Source organism: Mustela lutreola, chromosome 3, assembly GCF_030435805.1.
Source record: "Mustela lutreola isolate mMusLut2 chromosome 3, mMusLut2.pri, whole genome shotgun sequence".
Lineage (NCBI taxonomy): Eukaryota > Metazoa > Chordata > Mammalia > Carnivora > Mustelidae > Mustela > Mustela lutreola.
This window is the reverse complement of record NC_081292.1, coordinates 21,442,476-21,464,783: the sequence shown is the minus strand read 5'-3', so window position 1 is coordinate 21,464,783 and position 22,308 is coordinate 21,442,476. Positions and strand designations below refer to the sequence as shown.

Genomic DNA, 22,308 nt, shown 5'->3' with positions numbered 1-22,308 from the left:
TGCAGTAGAATCAGATATGACCCACAATTCCAGTGTTTTGCACTGAAAATTTTGCTTTAGGAGAAAAGAGAATGAGATTCAATGAAGCTACGGCTATTATTATTGTTATTAGCTACTTCCTTTAGTTTTTGCTGACAGCACCTGCCGTTGGCCTCGCAGTCATCCTGAGTCACGTCAAACCGAACCAACCACGTCTCTGGGTGATGATGATGCCTTTCACACAGATCCGATGCTCACTTTTCCTTCTGGACATACTTCTGGTGGAGGGTGTTTGAGTTCATGTCCCTTTGTAATCAGTGTCCTTTCCACTCTTTTCTGTTAGTTAAATTGCTACTTATTTCCTAAGGCCTCACATAAACACACATCTTCCAAGAAGTCTTTCCTAAGACATGTGAAATGCCTACTCTCCAACACTTCTGGCCTTGCTATACTGTTAGTATGAAGCTTACTGCATTGTATCATGCACATAATACTTGAGGAAAGAGGGTACCTCTTTTTAAAGTACCAACAGAAGATCTAGAACCGGGTCTCAATGACTTGACAGGCATACCCACCCATGGAACAAAGATAGAAATCATGACTCTGAAGAGGGAAAGAGGAAAAACAGGTGTTACTGGTAAATGAGAGACACTAGCTCCCATGGATGATAATATTTAAAATGCCTTTATTAAAACTCAATTGATGGGGCACCTGGGTGGCTCAGTCGTTAAGCCTCTGCCTTCAGCTCAGGTCATGATCCCAGGGTCCTGGAATCGAGCCCTGCATTGGGCTCCCTGCTTGGTGTGAAGCCTGCTTCTCCCTCTCTCACTCCCCCTGCTTGTGTTCCCTCTCTCACTGCGTTTCTGTCAGATTTAAAACAAAACAAAACAAACAACTCAGTTGATATGGAGATTACCAGAAGGAAAGAGAAAATATTGGAGAAGGGAGATTCATTTTTACTCTCTATTGCAACCTCAAGACAGGACATAAGGGACATGTTACCTAGAAAAAATTTTCCAACATCCAACAAGAGGGCTAACACCAGTAATTTAGTCCCTCCAAAGGAATGATGTCAAAAAAATTTTTTTTAAACCACTGAAGACAACCCTTTGTTAATTTTGCCATTATGGACCCCAATTTTTAAAAACATTATAGCTGCCAAGCTGCAATTATGAGATTTTCTAGATAGCTTTTTATCAGGTTAACTTACCTTTCATTCAGTAGGCATTACAATATATTGAAATACCTTGTGAATATATAACAAAAGTCTTTAAAATGTTTGTAAGGGGGGCCCAGATAGCTCAGTCGGTCAAGTCTCTTCCTTTGGCTCAGACCATGATCTCAGGGGCCTAGGATGGAGCCCTGCACTGGGTTCCCCGCTCAGCGGGGAGCCCGCTTCTTCTTCCGCTACCTCCCTCTGTGCTTTCTCTCTCTCTCAAACAAATAAATAAAATCATAAAAAGAAAGTTTATAATATTTGGCCTGCTAATTTAATGTCTATCATTTATCCTAAAAGACTGGTTATGGATGTGAACAAAGATTTTTCTTTAGGAATATTTATCATAGCATGGTTTGCATTGATCAATTTTTTATTTTTAAGATTTTTATTTATTTGTTAGGGAGACAGCGAGCATGCACACAAGCAGGCAGAGTGGCAGGCAGAGGCAGAGAGAGAAGCAGGCTCCCTGCCAAGCAAGGAGCCCGATGGGGGACTCGATCCCAGGAGTGTGGGATCAGGACCTGAGCCAAAGGCAGCGGCTTAACCCACTGAGCCACCCAGGTGTCCCAATCAAATGGTGATTATAATATTTATCACATAAGAAATTTAAAAATACCTAAGTTTCCAAAAGTTAGGAATTAGGTAAAGAAAATATAGAATAGCTATACAATGGAGTACTATGCATTCATTACAGTTTGATGGTTAAAGATGATGTAATGACACAGAAATATGTTCGCTATATATTAAGTTTTTAAAAAGCATGTTATAAAATAACATGTATATATGGGTCTTTGGGGAGCTGTTCAAATAGCCTCCAAGTTCCCCTCTTCATAGCTTAACCTTTTTTCTCTACTCTGAAATGGGATCTCTGAGCCTCTCTGATTAAAGACACATTTTAGATTTGATTTACAAGTGGATTTAGCCAAGGAAACCAGGTTATTTGCAGTTTAGGTTGGAAAAGAAATTCAAACTCGGCAAATCATTTACATACTAGCAAGCGTATATTCTCTTTCTTTATGTAATTAAAGCCATCAGGAAAGAAACACAAATAATTATCACCTAAACTTCATTTTAGTCCTGAGACACCTTAACTGTATTTCATTAAATGAGAATTAAAAAAAAAAAAAAAAGCCCAGACCATTCCCCAAAGAAGTTCAGCACAACTATAAAAACTTGACTTTGGGGGTGCCTGGGTGGCTCAGTGGGTTAAAGCCTCTGCCTTCGGCTCAGGTCATGATCTCAGGGTCCTGGGATTGAGCCCCACATCGGGCTCTCTGCTCCGTGGGGAGCCTGCTCCCCCCCCCACCTGTCTCTCTGCCTACTTGTGATCTCTATCTGTCAAATAAATAAATAAAATCTTAAAAACAAAACAAAATAAAACTTGACTTTGTGTAATTTCTGCTGATGAATTCCTGGATGCTAGGATGATTTCATGTGGACAGACATTAAAATATAATTGAAGTTGCAAACAAGAGATGCCTGACACTAGAAAGATCACAGTTTAATCTGGGTCAGTATTAATATCCTGAACACGAAACTCAAAATGTTTCCTTTTCAACAGGTCAAGGAAAAGATTCTTAAAATAAACCATTTTGGCAAAATATTAACTATTAATACTAGGTTAAGACTTACATACTTCTTATTACATACTGGATGCTCCTTAAAGAACTTGATATTCAATTATTTCATCCTTGGGAGAACCCTATGAGGTTCAGATCAGTACAATTCTAAGGAAATGAGGCACAGAGAGGGCAGGAAATTTCCATAAGGTCACAGAACCATCAAGGGCAGAAGCAGGGTTCAAACCCAGGTAGTCGTGTTCCAGAGACTGTGACTTTAACCATCACGCTTGAGCAGTTCATCTGAGCAAGGTCAAAAGTAAACACAAATGTGGGACCCACTGTAGGACCCAACCCACAAACGCTGGACCCAAGTAGACTTGATTATCTCCTCCAAAGCGTAGTCGTGCCCCAAACAGAAGGCAACACAGCCAGATTCATTCCGCCTAGATTTTGAGTCCCTCAAATCGGAAAGACTGCACCACGTTAAGGGTGGCCAATATGGAACGCCTCAAGTGTCCACCAGCAACACTTGTCGCGAGCAGATTTGGCGGAAATGCTCGGATTTGAAAGCAACACCATCGTTCATTTATTAAGTGGGTTTGCTCAAGGTACTTTGGCATGCTACGGCATTCACTGAAACATCTGTGAGGTAGGGTTGGACTGGATTTTAAAGCTGCTTCTCCAACGAGCCTTCTAGTACGTTCTCACACCGGGGATTCAATCATCAGTCACACTTCGAGGCCAGATTCTACATGCAGCGCTGACACGACCCCATTCCAGGGTGGAACCTGGGACCTGGCGAATTCCTTGTTGAAGCTTCTCGGAGGATTTGCCTTGCCCAACCCAACCCTGACTTCTCTTCTCTCTCCCTTGCTTAAGGACAGGGAGTAGGATTTTTTTTTTTTTTTTTAATTCTTTTCAATGCACTTAGCACAGGGCTAAGTAGACGGTAGTTGTTGAGAAGATGCTTGCCAATATTCTGAAGTCACCATTTTACAGATGGACAAACCGAAATACAAAACATAAAGCTTTGATCTGAAAACAAAATCAACACCCGGCCCCGCCCCCCTCCCCAGTGCAATTTGACGTATTTGCTCCCCTGCAAATAGGTGTCCTTGGTGGTGAATGTTTTTTCTCTAAAATGCCCCAAGAAAGAGGGTGGAAGAGGCCGAGCGAGAGAAGGAGGAGATGCCCCTGGAAGGGAAGGTGGGACGCAGGGTTGGAAAGAAGGTTCGTTACTGGATGAACCTGGCTGCCATGGTCCTGATGCTTGGCGCTGCGTGCACACCTGGAACCATTTATAAATTTCTTTTGGGATATGCCAGTCTAATAAATGCTTCGCCAGCCAGTAATTCATGAGCTCTCCACAGTAGCTGAAACCAAAGGGGGGTAATGGCCACAGCTGTCAGGCTCCAGATGCTCTGGGCCCGGCCCAGCCATGCTGTCCCAGCGTCTGTGTGGAGGAACGCTGGGAACTGGGCATGTCACCACCACTCGCCCTGGCCTCCTTCCAACAGCACCAGCTGCATCTGGCCCGGAAGATGGCTGTTGCTGGCAGCACCGAGGTCCCTGCCAGGCTGGGCGCTGGGCGGCATCCAGGTGGGGACGGTTGGACCTGCCCCCAGCACACGTGCTTCCACCTTATGCCCCCCACCCCCGCTCCCCAGTGCACAGAATCCCCCTGAGAACGGACCCCTTTTTGTGGTCCACAGAAAAGATGGAATGAGAAGCACGCCGATGCAAAGTCACGTCATTTATTAATAATTTCTCTTTTCTCCTTCTTCTATAAATGGGAAGGAAAAAGTCTTTGGTGACACTCGCTATAAAACAATCTATCTTGAATGGCAAAGCCCAGACAGAAGTTACACAGCTCAGTGAAGTAAATCAAGATCTATGGCTTTGTATTTTCTCGCACACACTCTCTCCAACATACGTCAGGGCTTCCTTGCGCTAAGTAATTAATAGTCTACCACAAATGGGGTAAACACTCGGGAGAAGACCCGTAGGGCTACTACAAAGACAATGGCAGCATATTAGAAAATTGTCCCAGGTGTACATAGGATACAAAACAAGGTATACTTTCTTCTTTTTCTTTTTTGCTTTACAATTTGCCACCTAAAATAGTTCCAGTTTTCGGTGCCTTTCTTCTACCCCTCAAGAACTCCTATACATGTTTTTCTCTCAAAGTAAACATACACGGCTCATTACACGGTACTCATTTGCACGGCCCTAAGTTAGTAATAATTACAACCCAAAGGAAAGGGACCTAGTCCTGTAGGACAGAGAACTATGGCGGAAATCAAATGACCCTTGAGGCCTAAAAGACAAATGATGACAAAACTAGAATGACTGAAATATTAGCTTGACTTGATTTTAGACAAGGGTGAGACCACGCTAATCGGAGGGCTTCCTGGATGGTTGTTACCTGCCTCTTGTTCCAGACGATAACGCAGACCTCCTCACCTGCTTAACGGGGTGATGGAGGTCCAAATGCGGACAGCCTGTCTCGGCACCCGACGTGAAACACGGTGGGCTTTAATGGCAACTACAGACAAGTCCCTACTGAGGAAAAACCATGATGATACAATTCTTTGATTTCTGGAAAAGGCAAAAAGGGGAGATAGTTTTCGGGAGTCATCTTCATTGTTGAGATTCTGTCGTAAGTAGCAGCCTTTTTAACCAACCACAGCTTCCGGACAGGGTTACTGATGTGATAGGGGAGACTGTGTTCTTAAGGATGCTGGATCTCGTTGTTTAAAAAAAGTAGACCTGGAGTTGAAAGAAGAATCTAATGTCTGCACGCTGAGGTTCTAAGACTGAGGGAGACAAGTTTAGCACCTCTGCTATTCATGCTTATGCACTGAAAAGTCAAAACAGCTTCGTCCCCCTCAAGCATGGCTGAGAAAATGAAGCCGGCAGTAAAAGAACTTTCTTGGTTAAATCTGGCCAAGAATGACAAAGCCATCTGAAAATGGAAACTAGGTAAATAAATTCAGCAACTCAAGGCCTGCTGGACGGGCCACATGTCAATTATATTAACTGTTAGAAGGCAGGGACATTTTTATTTAAGAGTTCATGGTCAGAACTGGTCCTTTTTTTTTTTTTTTTTTTTTTTTAAAGATTTTATTTATTTGACAGACAGAGATCACAAGTAGGCAGAGAGGCAGTCAGAGAGAGAGGAAGCAGGCTCCCTGCTGAGCAGAGAACCCGATGTGGGGCTCGATCCCAGGACCCTGGGATCATGACCTGAGCCGAAGGCAGAGGCTTTAGCCCACTGAGCCACCCAGGCGCCCCAGAATTGGTCTTTTAAAACCAGAGCTCTCAGACACCAGAGGGAACGCAAGACACCTTCAGGCCTGGTAGCTTGCCTTGGTTTTGGCATCCTTAATTCAGCCTGTCCGGCAAGAGTCTTAGATTCTCACCCGGCAGAGCGCTCTGTCTTCTCCCCACTCCTGGCCTTCACACTGGCTTGATTAAAATTTCATTAGTTCTTTAATCAAGAGCTCACATTGAAAGGAAAAAAAAAAGGCAGTACATGGGTCTGTTCCTATTCATTCATTTCACCGCCAATTAAAGTTAAGTAACCTTTCTGAAAGGCCACTGGCATAAAAGTCCTTCAAGTGACCAGGTATCCAGAACCACAAAAATAAAGGCTAACCTCACTGGAAAGGACCCCCTCCCCCCCCCGGAATTACTCCAAAAGGAACACGGAAGGAAGCAACCGAGACTGGTCCTTCTCTGAGCATCATGTGTAAGAAGAAATGAACCTATGGTGCACCTAAGATTCCAGGTAGGAGAGATTTCACTTTCTTCTGAAGCATCCTTTGGCAAGTGGGCTGCTCTGCCCAGTGGTGTGATCTTCTGGGACATGACCACAAGGATGACTTCACGGGCTTTGCTCTACAGCCCCCATCTTGGTTTTCAACCAAGGGTGTCTACTCCATGGATAGCAAACTTGATATGATATTTATAAGCCTTTTTTTTTTTATAAATACATAAGCCAGCTTTAAAAAATGATTAAGATCCTATGTACTAACGTAGAGCTAGAAAAAGATGGTTGCATAGAAATCGTTATACAGACTAGTCCTCTGTGGAGTTTCTGCATATAATTCGTCACAGGGTTGGCACCACACTCTCTGGCCGTGGCTTCTTCCCAATTCATGTTGGCCCACTTAGGGACACCTGGTTATCATTAAGCGATAACTCATGACACCCCACAGAGATGGTTCTGATTTGTCAACTTGCTGCAGTGAAACAGAACTCTTGCCCAAGTGAATTAAAATTACATCTCACTATTGGGCCTCACGGATGTGCTAAGCATTGTTCAATTCCCAGCTGTATGTTCCAAATGGGAAAAGAACACACCAGCTATCATCCCGGAGAGATTTGCTCAGACAATGACATGAAATGAAACCATGGAGATTTAAAGTGGCTGAGTTGTCAGATCCTGTTCTCATTTATAATTACCTTTTTTTTCTTTCTTTCACGTAACACACACTGTTTATGGAGAATATGCCCTGTGAGCTTTGTGACAGGTAAATCTGGCAAAGCGGTTCCCCCGAATCTATTCATGTGACTGACTGGTACAATTAGGGACACAGCTCTGCCAGCCAAGTGACAACAGGTGTTTCAAAGTTGGCTTGGGGGTTGAACAAAACGTTGCATTCACATTTTTGCAAAGGAGGAAGATATGAGAATATTTTGGCAGTCCTAAAAAATTAAATACAAACTTGCAAAGACCAGATGAATGAGGATTCATGGCTAAGCCTTGAAGTCACTGGGAGCTGCAGCTTAGAGGACATCGAACCCATCAGACTGGGCCTTTCAGAGGAAGAAACCACTGCAAGGACCATAGACCTAAGAATTCTTTTTCAACAGATACCTAAGAGGGAATCACAGCCACTTAGGAGAAAATATCCTGTGTTCAAGAGTGGGCTAAGGCTGCGTCACATTGGAGGACAGAGAGCCTTTGAGAACTGTTCTGAGTCACGAGGCTGCAGAGAACAGCCCCCCTTTGAGCCCCCTTGCCCATACACCACTTCTAGCGGTATCAGGATGTGCAGGCTGGCCCTCGCTTTGTACACAGGCAGCACTGTGTCACCTCTCCGGACCTCTGAAACATCCAGTTTCTCTCCTGTCCATGGGGCTCTTCCTCCTTTCCCTTCCAGACGTCTATAAAGCAAGATGAGTTCAAGTTTCCTGGATTTATGGCGCCCATTGACCTGAGCCAGGCACTTGGAGTGATTTGAACACAATTCTGTGATGGAATTTTCTTCCCAGCCAACACTAGAAATACATTTATAAGCTCTATGAGAGTTTAGGGGGAAAAAAAATCCTAAAGTGCTTCTTGTTTATTCAGAATAAGAGATAGTAGAACCCACTAATGTACCTCTCTGCTCTCTCTCGTCTCTTCCAAGTAGAAAAAGGCATTTAGTATCAGAAATCTTTATCTTTTACAAGGGAGTTAAGGGATATTTTTGTGTGTGTGTGTGTGTGTGTGTGTGTGTGTGTGTGTATTTTTTTTTTCCTGTTTATACTTGCAGTTTTACAATCATCAGAAACTCAAAGCAGCCTTTTTAGGGATAGAAATTTTCTTTTTAACAAGAAGCACAACAGGGCTTCTCCAAAGATTTAAAAATTAAAGCGACAGAAAACGGTAGTCACGTTTGTTTCTGATTCTTTTGTTTGCCAAGATCTTGCTGGAAACAAGCCTTGAACCAAAGTGGTCTCAGGATTCCAGTGGCGAGGTCCACCCTTGGGGACTTCTCAGCAATGCTCGCACTCAACAGGGAGAATTTCTACGTGAGTACTGCTTTCTCAACAGAGAAGCCTCTGAAACTCGAGGTTTGCACAAAGATGAAGAGCTTGTCTCATGACTCCTGGTCTGCCACCAACAGCTTCACGGTCCCTCTGTCTCTAAACCAAAGCCTTCCGCCAGCGCTGAGCAGCCCTGTGCCAATGGTTCAAGGCATAATGGAGCCCACATCCCTGAAGAGCCTTGGGTTTCTGCTGTGGGTAGATACCTCCACCTCACTAAAATGCTGGTGGGTTTTCTGGATGTTTCCTTGTGTAAACGGAACATTCTTAATCACCCTAGTGTCTTCTTAGTCCTAACTCTTCCCCACCGCCCCACAAGGCAAAAGATGATCCCACCTGTCTCTCTGAGACGTAAAGTTTTCTGCTACCCCTGTCTACCTGGAGGTCATAACACCTTCTCTCATGCAGCAACATATTAGAGACAGAAATTCAAATGGGTCTGCAAATTCAAAGTGGCAAAGTGGAACAAAGTGCCCTTGTCTTAACTTATGCCTGGTCATTTCTTGACACTGGGTGGAGTGACTTCCTGGGTCTTCCATGAAGGCTGAGCATCTGTAGCCGCAGGAGACCCGGCATGACCAATGGCAAGGGTATTTGTGGGAAGAAGAGGAGCAGCTTTGAAATATTCACAACCAACACAATTTTGATTAAAGAAAGAACTCTGGTTTTTAATAGTTTTGATCATTAAAAAAGTTTAAACCTGCATAGCAATCATTTCAAAAATAATTATTTAATGTTCCATAATTAAACTGTACACAACCTAGTCTTGGGACATAGAAGCCAGTGAGGTGAGTTTGGAGCAGTCCTGTGCAGTCCCCGGAGCCAGGAGTCGAATTTTCATTGGCCTATTTTTTTTTTCTTTTTTTTCTTCTTCTTTTTTTGTCATTCTGTTCATCTTAGATTATTTGGATACTTGGCACAATCTGGCTCCGCTGCTGAGCAGATCTGCACTGGGAAGAGAGAGCAGCTTGACCCCGTCCCTTCTCGCTTCCCCTCCCCCACTTGGCTGGATTCCTCAAAGTCGCTCAATGTCTCGGTATTTCTTCCTCAGAATAGAGACCTGGTCTTTAAAGAGGACAGGGTCGAGCCTCATCTGCGAATGGATCAGCGGCATGTAGCCAAACCAGCTGGCAAACGTATTCATGCAGCTCTGTCGCTGGGCAAAGTGGTCAGGGTCAGCCCAGCGGGAAGCCCGAGAAGTCTGAGAAAAGGGAGACAAACCAGGAAGACAATGAGAGATGTGCAAGGTACGATGCGAACGCTGCAGATAATCAAAGTCAGGTTCAAGGGCAAGCGGCAGAGCTCGGGGTCTGGACCGGCCTTCCCAGGCACAGGGGAAGACGCGAGTACCAATCGGGAGTTTCAGCCTTGCCAGGTTTTCCCAAGATACGCTACATTCCTTGACGTTAAAAACATACAAACAAAGCTCCACACTGACTGATTCTCCAGTCTGGGAATGATTTACGAGTTGAGAGCCTCGACTCCTAGGGTCAGTACACATAAAAACTTCTCTTTGTACCTGTGAACAAATACTATGACTCACAATGTGTTTATGGTTCGAAGACAGTTTTCTAAAACCTTCCGGTTTACTTGGTTGATTCTGGGTAAGCAGAAATGATGGCTACCATCTCTTTAGCTCTCTGTGTTTGCCTTAAGGCTGGTTAAATATTTTGAGATCGTGTAGAGGACACTGCATTAAAAGAAAGCCTTAAATAACTTGAGTGCTGAACTTTAAATAAGCATCATGTCGTTCAAACCACATTTTTATGAAATAAAGAAAAAGGAAGCTACCCGATTTGGGGGGATATCACCCCCCCCAGACTCCTTTATCAATAGGCAACTGTACAATGATGTTTATATGCATGTGTGTGTGTTCAAGGTGTTTTTATTCTCATGCACTGTTGGAAAATGCTTTCATAGGAAGGTACATTTCACTGTGCGAATCACTCAGAGTCACTTAAAAACCGTTAAGTGTCAACATGCTTGAAGGGAACCACTGAAGGCAAATACGAATGTCAAGTTACCTCTGAGCAGCAGAATAACAAACAAAACACTGCTTGTCAAGTGCTTCCGTGAAGCTCGTTTGAGCCTCATCACAGCCACCTGGTCAAGTGACCGCCCCAGTGGGCTAACACTATCCCCATCGCACAGACGAGGAAGCAGGTGCCAGGAACTTACTTTACTCTTATTTAAGGCTAGAAAGGGGGCAGAGCATAGGTTCCATCCTTTACCGTTCATACTAAGAGAATGCTACTTGGTAAGCCAGAGGAAGTTCTTAATTAAGCTAACCAGATGAGTGCGTATCAGAGCACACAGTCCCAAAGGGACCTCATTTTGTTCCTAAGTTGGTATGGGGCCAGGCTCCCCATCCACAGGCAAGTGCACACATATGCAAATGGACCAGTGTCAAGAGTTTACGCTTATCCTTATTCTCTTTTACAGATGGGGGGAAAAAAGAAAAAGAATTTTGAATCATCCGAGGACCATTTTTTGCCTGTAGATTTTAACGTTTATTTTGGGTCAACCAACGCATGAGAGAAGATATATTTCCCACGTAATAAAAACATAGTCTTATTACACAGGATCTCCTTTAGCCAGTCATACATCATCCATGCATAACAGAAAAGCGGGGTACATACAGTACACATCTAACTAGACTCATCGAGTTACATCTAAGGCTAAATTTAGGTTTGTCCCCAAATATGTGAAATACTGGTTTGGTAGAATTGGGCAAATCTATGAAAACAATATAGAATAAATTCCTGAGGAACCATGTGTTATCAGAGTTTCACTCTGATAACTGTATTAAAAGAAATGAGTGTATAACCTCAGGGAAGTTCACAGAACTCTCTGAGCAAACAATATTAAAGGAATGCTGCATCCTTAAATGACACAGAGAAAAATGTCTGGGCACACAGTAGCCACTCAATACATCTTGCTTGAGTTGGAATAGTCTGTTAGCCTTAAAGGTGAAAAATTCTTGTAAATCTTCTTGCCTGTTCTATTAGTAGTTAGAGGGAAATAAAATTTTCCACTAGACTCATTGCTCAGTAAGGACAGCAGCTCTGTTATAACCAGCATCTGGGCCAGGGCCCCATAATCCATACCCGTTTGTAAACACTGAATAAGGAAATTCTCTAAACTTAAGATCCTGCAAGATTTCTGCTCTTCCTAAATTTAGTGAATGAAAATCCGTCAATTGTGTTAACATGAGGTCTGGTTAAGTTTCCCTTTGCCAAAGCTAGATCTGATCATGATTTTCAATAATGACTAGAACAAGGCACATGGAAAACCCCAAAGAACTAAACTGATTAAACCCTCAAGTACGTCCTTCCGGGCTGACTCGAATGCTGCTGCATTCTCCATGATTTAACTTGGGTGGATCTAAACGGTCTACAGGTTTTTTATGTCTTCTTATATAGAAGCAGGCTTTGTCCAAGACGAATGAAGGTGGCGGAGCCTCGGCATACCCAGATCAGCCTGATACAGGAGTGGGGGTATAAAATAAGGAGCAGTGGAAGGAACAGAGCCTGGAATTCAACTCCCACTTCTGTCTCTAATACTAAATGACTTACAGTATATATGTTTCAATTCTTACTTTTAAAAGAGAAACCTCTTTTATGAGTTTTCTTACTTATAAAATGAGAAAGTTGGATTAGATTTCCTTGCCAAGTGTCTTTAGTACGAAACCTATGTGACAACAATATTTTACTTTCATACAAGTTTTGATACTTGTACAAGTTTTGATACTTTGGTATCGCAAACCTGTCAGGTCAATTTTTACCATGTCCATTTTGTAGATGAGCCCACTCATCAGGGGGTAGCCGACTTGTGTATACTCCTCTGTGCTAGTTCTAGGGGAAAATCAAGGACTGTGATTCCTGGTCCGTCACCAACATGCTCACCCAACTCAAGAGGCAACCACCAGAAGACTGTCTTGAGGACAATACTATGAGCTCTTCACCAAATCAAGCCCCTACAATAAATTCACGTAAATTCTTTGTAGGTCTTACATTCTGGAGAAGGTTGATATTTCTCATGCCACATGAGAGCTTTTACATTCTCGACAGCAAGATACCCTTGACTTACATCTTCCCAATCATTCACGTGCCAAACATATCTCCCTTGGGGCTTTTAGATATTTCTTAAAATTCCCTCATTTTCCTTCCTAGAGGAGCAGTGAACCCTCCTTACCTCAGGCTGAACCACCCTCGAGCAAAGCAGGGAAGGAGAGTTCTAGTCTTACCTGCCCCATCATTGTCTCCTTATACTGCTTCTTTTGGGTGACTTTGATTGGAGGCAATTTTGTCACAGCAGACACCAGGAAATTCATGAGAATGTCCTCACAGTTGGCCAGTTGGTCCACCATGTTCTTTAGGCTGGCTGGCAGGTAATGGGTGTACAGGTAGTGATAATATCTGTAAAAGTCAGACAGGTTTCAGAGGTGTCCGTTATTGTATAATCACAGGTGGTCTTCTTTGGCAGGAAACCTATACTTATTGTTTGATTCCCTAAACACATCATGGATGATGATGGCAACAGTCATCACTTATCTGATCCGTGCTATATGCCAGGTGATGTTCGAAACTGCTTTGCAAGGAATGTCCCCTATAATCCCCACAAGGAACCTATGACACAGGTACTATAATTATCCTTGCTTCGCAGATAAGTAAAGAAGGCACAAGAGGGCCACACAAATGGAGATACTGGTTGGCCAGCCCAACTTCAATATCAGCATGGTTGGTCAGAAACCGAGAAGTTACTTACATGTAATCGGTATATCCTAACTACTGGCTTAATCAGAACCATATTCAATACTACCCTATACTATACTATTCCACTTCTGTGGCCTATAAACCATATTACTTTTATACTGTTAGAGCAAAACCCTAGTTAATCTGATGGTCAGTCATTATGGAGGACCCAAAATTAAGTTGAATTAGTTCTTACTCTACTCTCTCTTTCTCTCTCTCTCTCTTTTTTAAGAGGGAACATAATAGCATTTACTTATAGGAAAAATAACTTGAAGGAATCACATTTACAGAGTGTTAGTGGCAGAGAAGAAAGGGGGAAAAATGCACTTTTAAGAGGTAGCATCTTAAGATCAAGATTCAACCCACCTAAATGCTTATTCCTTAAACATTCCAACTCTGTCCCTGAGATAGCAAGATTCTCTATTCTTTACTAAAAAAGACTAGGCAGAAGAATGGATGAAAATGACTGAGTCAGTACCGCTAACCATCTACACTCACTAATTTGGCAGTCTTACCCAAGTTCCCTGGCTTTAAACACCAAATATATTCCAACAACTCCCAAGTGTGTATCTCCAACCCTGCTGTTTTTCCAACATACCCTTTCGGATGTCTCAACATGCCCAAGACTGAATTCCTGTATTTTCCCGAATACCTAAATCCACCCATAAGGGCTTTCCCCATCTCTGGATGGCCTCTCTATCCTTCCAGTTCCTTAGGTCAAAAACAAAACAAAACAAAACAAAACCAAAAAAACCCTGAACCATCAAACTCTATATCCAATCTGTTAGAGCATCTTCAAAACACGCCACAATCCGATCACTACTTACCACTTCTGGCTCCCAGGTGCCATCATCTTTTGCCTAGATCTCAATCACCTCCTAATAGGTCTCCCTGCTTCTACACTGCCCCCCCATATAGTCTGCTCTCAACACAGCACCCAGCGTGGATCCCTAAAATATAAAAAAGATGTCTCCACTCTGCTCAGAGCCCTATACTGGCTCCCACGGCACTCCAAGGGGAGTGAAGTCGTCACCATGGGCAGCGAGGTCTTGCCATGTGGGGCCCCATGACCCCGCTCTCCCGCTTTCCGCTCATTCCACGCTCAGCACATTGGTGCTTCCTGCTGTTCCTCCAGCCCTCTGGTTCAGGGCATTTATCCAACAGTATGGCTCCGCTGTTCACTATGCTAGAGCACTCTTCCTACAAAAATCCTCCTGGATGATTTCCTCTCCTTCTTTCAAGTCTCTGTTCTGATCTCACCTGTTCAGTGGGGGTTACTGGCACCCTCACACCTCCCCTTTACCTTCACCATTCGTGATCCTTGACCTGCTCGACTTTGCCTTTCTGCTCTATAACTCACCCCCTTAACCTATTACAGAATTATTATGAATATCGTGTCCTTCCCTTGTTGGAATGGACAACCTACTTAGGCAAAAAAAAAAAAAAAATTTTTTTTTAAACTCTATGGTAAATCCCAAGCACTTAGAATAACGCCCGGGGCTGCACAATGAAGTATGTCCTTTTGTTGCTGTTATTCTCAATGTTCAGTTACTCGATACACGTGAGTGTGTCCAACTCCAGACAACCTGAAGATGTTTCTCTACCATTATTTCTGGAAATGTGTGAGCCAGGGGGTTTTATCGGTTTCAAAGACACATGCTGGCCACCCTGACAGAACGTGAACAGCGATGCAAACTAATTTCTGTTAATGCTGTAAAGGAGCCTTGGCCCAAGGTCCTCTTTATGCAACAGCCAGAAGCTACGAGAGAAGGAGCTAGGTAAAAGTCAACATGCGGGACATCGGAACTCCTCACTTGTGGTAAATAGCAGCTCCCGTCAACACCATGGAGTAGTCGTTCGTCCACTTGGACGTGTACCCCCACCGCTCCTTAGAGTTATCCCAGAAATGGCTGCGCGCGGGGTACCCCACGATCCGCTCGGGGAAGGTCTGCCACACGGTGAAGGCAAAATCCACCTGCAGGCAGAACACAAGCCAAACAAGCAATCAACAGTGTTAACAAATGTCAACAAAACATTACCTTCCCCCTGCTAATTCGTGATGCGAAATCCCAGGACTGTTGCGAAACATTAATTCCGTGTATTCATCAGCAAATTAAACTGACTGCTTGACATTTTGCCCCGTAATTATGTACATTTTAATGTTTTCTGTTGAAGAAACTTCAGATTAGTGTAGAAACGAAAGAAGAAAAGAAACTGCTGATATGTCCTTTAGAATCTAGTTTGTTCAAGCAAAAACACAAGTCGAAAAAGCAGTTGCTGGCTTCCCCTCCTTCCCCTCCGGGGTGCACGTGACCGCTGATTCACGCGAGGCACAAACGCATCTGTTTTATAAACGGGAGATTTCCTATGTACATCCAGAGCGTGAACAGACAGCAGGCGGCATGACTAGCATACAGCAAAGCTGAAGTGACTAAAATAAAAGCATCCTTTTAAGAGCAAGAGAAAAGACGTTTAAAAACCACACAAGTTCGAACAGGAATTCAGAGCAGCTATCGTAGCGTTGGAAGATGCTCAGTAAAAAGGAGATCTACAAAAAGCATCCACGATGAAAAATCACGAAGAGTAAGTGGGGAAGAGACCAAGCAAAGCCACACGATTATTTTATTTTTTAAAAAAGATTTTATGTATTTATTTGAGAGAGTGAGTGTGCGAGCGAGAGAGCACAAGCACAGGGAGCGATGGAGGGAGAGGGAGAAACAGGCTTCCCACTGAGCAGGGAGCCCAATGCAGGGCTTGATCTCAGGACCTGGGATCATCATCCGAGACGAAGGCAGATGCCTAACCGACTGAGCCACCCAGGTGCCCCAACATGAGATTATTTTAAAGGCAATGCAGGTAAGAGACTGTCCAGTGCTTATAAGAACCCAAAGTAGGTACTTCTCAAGCTGCTCAAAAATGACATTTATAAATTAGCAAATAATCTGTTTTCAAATATGCGAGCAAATTTTGGACTTGCTGTGATTGATGAATGACAAAGAAGTACACAGTAAGTAAAACAGAAACAAAACAGTGAAGAGTAAAACAGTAACAATGCAATCATAGAATGCTCATATTCATGTATGTAATACTCTGGTTACAGTACTTAAACATCTTAACTCATGTACTCCTCACAATATAAGCCTGTGAAGTAGGTAATTTTATAGTCTCAATGTACAGAGAGGGAAGCTAAGGCATATGGAGGTTTAAGTGACTTTCCTGAGCTAGTTAAGTGGCAGAGTCAAGATTTAAACCAAGCCACCTGGCTTCAAAGTTGGCACATACTGTGACCGCAGTCTCCATATTAACTGTTGCTACAGTACTAAGAACAACTGAACTCTTATACAGGTTACACATTCAGCCTGCGAACTTCCTTATCTCTTCTCCATAAGCAATGCAGATGGAAATTTCATTTATTCCATAAATATTCCCAGTTGTGGTGCTGTGATGGTGGATGAGAACATAGTGATGGTGCCAAGTCCGGTTCCTACCTCCCAGAGGTTGAAAAACAATAACCATTGGCAACAGCCAACAGTGAAAACCACCCAGGTTCTATTAACTGACAAATACATAAACCAACCATGGTATGTCCATATGATGAAGTATCATTCAGCTCCAAGAAGCAATGAAATACTGAGAATACGGGATGAGCAGTGCAAACAGCATGCTGAAGGAAACCACCCACAAAAGGCCACATGTTGTAGAAAATGCCCAGGAGAAGGGAATCAGTGGAGACAAAAAACAACAACAACAACAAAAAAACGGATGCGCGGTTCTAAAAGCTAGGGAGGGACTGATGAGTGGATATGGGTCTCCTTTTAGGGTGATGAAAATGTTTTTGAATAAGACAGAACTAATGACTGCCCATCATCGTGAATGCAGTAAATGTCACTCAATTATTCGCTTTAAGATGGTTAATTTCATGTTGTGAATGTCACCTCAATTAAAAGAACGAAGCAAATCAGCCAAGATCACTGGTCCCCAAGCTTTCACCATTTGCACAACATCATTCCGTTTTTGCCACATTCCCACACCATACAATCAGTTCTTTCCTATTGTTCTTTCAACTCCCTATGTTTGCCCCCCCACCCCCATTAGCCTCATTCTAGGTAAACCTGTCAGTGAAACCACAGGTTTGGTTGCTGGCTATATTGTTTTCTAACAAACAGTAAATATAATCGCTGAAATATGCTTGTGATGACCCATGCAAAACTACGGGGCACACACCATCCTTCAGGAACCCTGGCCTGAGGGATCTGTGAGAAGGTCCTTTTATCTCTGAATCCTTTGGGTCTAGAAGTCACTGTTTTTGTGAACAGTCACATATTCAAATTTTTATGAAAATTTAGTTTGGCCCTCTAACTCAAGATAAGAGAGCCTTAAGACTATAGCTTGCCCTCCTCCCAAATGGAAACATTCAGAAAAAAGGTAGGGTGTTGGAAAATACGTTAAGGAAATCTGTTGGGGGGCACCCAGGTGGCTCAGTGAGCCTCTGCCTTCAGCTCACGTCATGATCTCAGGGTCCTGGGATCCAGTCCCACATCGGGCTCTCTGCTCAGCAGGGAGCCTGCTTCCCTCTCTCTCTCTGCCTGCTCTCTGCCTACTTGTGATCTCTCTCTCTGTCAAATAAATAAATAAATAATCTTTAAAAAAGAAGAAGAAGAAGAAAATCTTTTGGGGCACAGGGCATCTCAAAGCCAGCAGCAGGGGAGTGGACAATGTTTGCCGGAAGATGGAAATTGGTTTGTGATAACCCACACGCCATCACTGGGACTGGATGGGATGGCATCTCACGCAGCCCATCGTCAAACAATCAGCCTGGTTGTCAGTGCTCTTTGGGGTTTTCCATGGTTCTTTGAAAAGGAAACACATGCCCTGGCAACTCCTAGAGAACCCGATGGGGTTTTTTTCATCACATGAATTTCTTACTATCTCAAAGCTGTTTCAAGTCATTTCAAAAGAACTCAAAAGTAAATTCAGATAAAACTCCGATTCTTGTGATAGTTCTGCTTTCCCAAAGATCATTAACACATCAAAGGAGGCAAAGGTCAGCTCACAGCCTTTTCTCTTAAAAACCAACATCTGTTTTCTTTTGAGAGTTTGCAGCAATCCAGATAAATGTAAATAACTGTGACCAACTATATCTAATACCCTTTACAGAATGCTGTTTAAAAATGTACCCTTAACGCTACAGAGAGGCATTTAAACAAGCGGAGACTCCTTAGAGAGGAAATAAAATGAACCACCATCTATTCACTTAAAAAAGGACAAGTCCTCTGTCCTTGGCCATCTTACGTGAACGATCACTCCAGGATCAGCAGGCAAAATCGAAGCAGACCACCAGCCTCTTAAATCTACATATCGCTTTCCATCCACACTGCCTTCTAATTACTTCACAGAGGTCACACGTTCCTCCCAGCACGTACCCAGTGGCTGGAATGGCTCGTGTTGGTGAAGAAATTCACCCGCCCCATGGAAACATCACAGAGATCTGACTGTGGGATGGGGGAAAACACTACTCTCAAGGGGGGACTGCTTGCCTCCTTTCTGCCCAGGGGAAGACATAAGCTGCGTGAGGACCTAACGTCATGGGAAAAGGACTTAAATATATGCCATCGCTGTCCTGTTCTGGCGATGAGCTACTCTCCCTGTGTTTCCCGCCAAGGCCTACTTCGGAAGGCTGTGCATGGCTCAGCCCAGGCTTCCTGACAGGCTGCTGGCGGACCGGGTCAGGTCACTGGGAATCACCTGCAGGAAAACGGAGGTGGGACAGGGAGCGAGCGGCCGGAGTATTTCTCCCCCTGTCCCCATCCGGGTTTGACATCAGAACTGCGGGCAGACACCACATCGCTCCGTGGTCACAGGTCCCGTAGGGCAGGTCCCCAGTTCCAACACTCAGGAACTCTGAAGCACTAATTTCCTTCAGAGCTGGGGGTGGGAGCTGCTGCGTTTTCTGGCCAGTCTCCAGGTACCTCGAGATCCTTAACTCCATCCTCCTAAGTCATCTGAAATCCCTTTGCTGGAATCACCTGACCTGAATGCCGAGTGCCGCTAGGACGCGGAGGGCGGTGGGCAGGAACAGTGTCGTCAAAGTAGCCCAGCACCGAGACTAGAACACAGAGATTCCCTGACAGGTACCTGGGGAGTGAATGTGCTCCTCAGATGCCCGCTCCCCTGGCAGGAAGCAGCAGAAACGTGTCAGCTGGAGTGTCCCCCACCCCGCAGTCCCTGGCTGCCGTTCCCTCTGAACACGAGATCTATCTTCTCCCCAGCCCCCCCCCGCCCCCCCGACTCCGAACCCCTTTCTCCTGCGGACCTGCGCTGGGCACTACTGGCTGCACATCCACACTTTAGCTCCCACAGTGTGCAGCCCTTCAGTCATTCATTGACTGAGTGTGTACAGAGCCTGGGCTGCAGAGAAGGCATTCTACCCAGGGGAGGCCCAGGGCATTTTTGGCCTGCACAGAACGTTGTGGATTTCGAGAAGGAGACGGTGGGACTGTTAGCCTAGGTAGACACGAAGTGCCAGCCACGTGGGCTGGCGTCCAGGAAAGGGCACGCTGGTAAGCAAAGAGGTTCAAATAGAAGAGAAAATGATTATGAATAAGAGGGGAAGAGAAAGGGAGAGCTACAAGTAGCTCGGACGCCACGCTTTTTAGCAGCCACCGTTAATAACGCATTTTGGATATACAACGTTTTTATAGAACTAACTGTCTTTGGTCCCCTCGATGGTTTACAGTGAGGTTTCTGAGAATCAATACTCCTTCGAGTTGTAAAAATTGGTTTCCTATCATTCTATCTCCTCCTCTCTCTCCTCCTCACTCACACGTTCTTTGTGCAATCTTATGTTTGGCACAAATACCTGAACCCCTGAAATAGCAAGGGTCTCCCGTCTCAGTCTTGAAGTACAACCGTTTGCTCTCGTGTGGGTGAAAGGAAATGAGCACTTTAAACCGAGCAGAGAGGCTGCCTTCAGAACCCGGAACAGTGTACCCTAAGAAAGGCAGCACACAGCCACGGGCATTCAGATCACTGGGGAAGGATGGGCTGTTTGCTCTGCGCCGCGGTCTCAAGATGATGCTAAGCAGGTGCCCCCCTACTCTTCTGGGTTCTGCTGTGCTGTTTAGAACAAAAGGAGGGCAGGCCGGAGGGAGAGGTCAGGCACAGCCATGCAAACGAGGAGCCAATTAGCAGAGATAAGGGAGGGGAAAATGCCCTCTTCCGGGAGCCAGGTGGTGGCGAGGCACTCATAGGAACTGGGTTCATTATAACCGACTCTGTGGGAAGTTTTGTTTTTTTTTAAGATTTTATTTCTTTATTTGACAGACAGAGATCCCAAGTAGGCAGACAGGGAAGCAGAGAGAGAGGGGGAAGCTTTGCTCCCTGCTGAGCAAAGAGCCCGATGCGGGGCTTGATCCCAGGACCCTGGGGTCATGACCTGAGCCGAAGGCAGAGGCCTTAACCCACTGAGCCACCCAGGCGACCCTCCATAGGAAGTTCTGAAAAAGGTTTTCAAATGGTCATGGCCTGGGCAAAATAAGTGCTAGCACCATGGGGCCTGGGGCAACTGCCTGAAGACCCCCCAACCCCCCCACTCCTCAGGCGGGGGCGCTTACCTCCGTGGTTGAAAGCACAGTGTCCTCATCGAGGCTGAGCACGGCGTCTGTGACGATGTTGTCGTAGGGCAGGAAACGGCTGCTCATAACCTGGGAGCGGGCGGAAAGGAGGCAGCAGAGAAGGCATGAGGGAAAAGAGAGGTAAACTTAGAGACCTGTTTTCAGGAAAAGTCCCCCATCCTCACCTTCGAAAAGAATGTTCTGCCACCACGTCCCCCCTCAATGTTGAAGACGTCCATTTCCCATCAGTGTGGAGCCATTTGTTCTACAGTTATTGGGCGCCTACTGTGTACAGACACCTTGCTAGTCAAAGGGAGTACACAAAGGTGAGGAAGACATATTCTCTGGTCTCAGAGGAGCTCACAGTCCACAGAGATGTCCAGATGCAGACGGTCTGTGGCCAGCAGAAGGTGCAGTGGCCAGCTGCTTGCAAGGGCAGATGGAGGCCTTACAGAAGAAATGACACTGGAGTAGGACTGGATGGACAGGAATTCACCAGATTTAAACGGAAGTGAGGCAGAAACAGGGCTCAGCGGATATGAAGGCACAGGGGAGAGAACCGGCACTCTGAGGCCTGGAGAGAGTGGACGGATGGAGCTGTGAGCTGTGAGTCCAAGTGCGGCGTACATGCCACTGGAAGGCTGTGTTGTTTTAGGAGGTGTGTAGAAAAACATTTACAAAAATTCTCGTTATCAATGTTAGCATAGAGTAGAAAAAAATATACACGCCTGTATCCGCAGCTACAGTAGGAACAAGTAGTAGTAAAGTTATTTAAAAATCACTTCACTGAGACGAAAAGCAAGCCGATTTATAGCCAAATACTAAATACAAAATAGCACATGTGGTATATGGATTTAGCAAACCGTGAAGGCAGTATATGAATAAAGTTTGGTAACTCCAGCATAAGGCATGGTGAGGTGTGTACGGGTGTGTCCAGGGCGAGGGCTTTGGGGATGAGAGGACCTACTGGAGAAATTAAGACCAGACAGACTTCGGGGCAGTTGGTTAAGCGTCTGACTCTCAGTTTCAGCTCAGGTCAGGATCTTAGGGTCTTGAGATCGAGCCCCACCTGGGGCTCTGTGCTCAGTGTAGAATTTGCTTCGGATTCTCTCTCTCTATCCCTCTGCCCCTCCCCCTGCTCGTGTTCTCTCTCTCTCTCTCAAATAAATAATCTTTAAAAAAAAAAAAAAAGATTAGAGAGACTTCTCTGTGACCGTCACACCTTGAGCCTCTGTGTTGAATGTACTGCAGAATGACTAACCCTGACAATGGTAAGAACTAATATTGGAAAAACATCTCCTATGTGCCAGGCATGTTCCAAGTTCTTTATACACATTATCATGTTTCTCCTTTATAATAAACCC

The 22,308-nt window shown here is 44.7% G+C and overlaps 1 protein-coding gene across 1 annotated transcript in view; it reads right to left on the bottom strand.

Moving 5' to 3' along the window:
- Nucleotides 1-9,218: 9,218 nt before the first annotated feature.
- EXT1 (exostosin glycosyltransferase 1) overlaps nucleotides 9,219-22,308 on the bottom strand; it is a 280,954-nt gene continuing 267,864 nt past the window's right edge. Inside the window, exons 8-11 of the mRNA XM_059165733.1 lie at nucleotides 20,945-21,034; nucleotides 15,146-15,306; nucleotides 12,824-12,995; nucleotides 9,219-9,778 (exon numbers count right to left, since the gene is read on the bottom strand). Of these exons, the coding sequence (XP_059021716.1) occupies nucleotides 9,593-9,778; nucleotides 12,824-12,995; nucleotides 15,146-15,306; nucleotides 20,945-21,034 (609 nt within the window). The 3' untranslated portion in view covers nucleotides 9,219-9,592. The remainder of the gene's footprint in view (nucleotides 9,779-12,823; nucleotides 12,996-15,145; nucleotides 15,307-20,944; nucleotides 21,035-22,308) is intronic.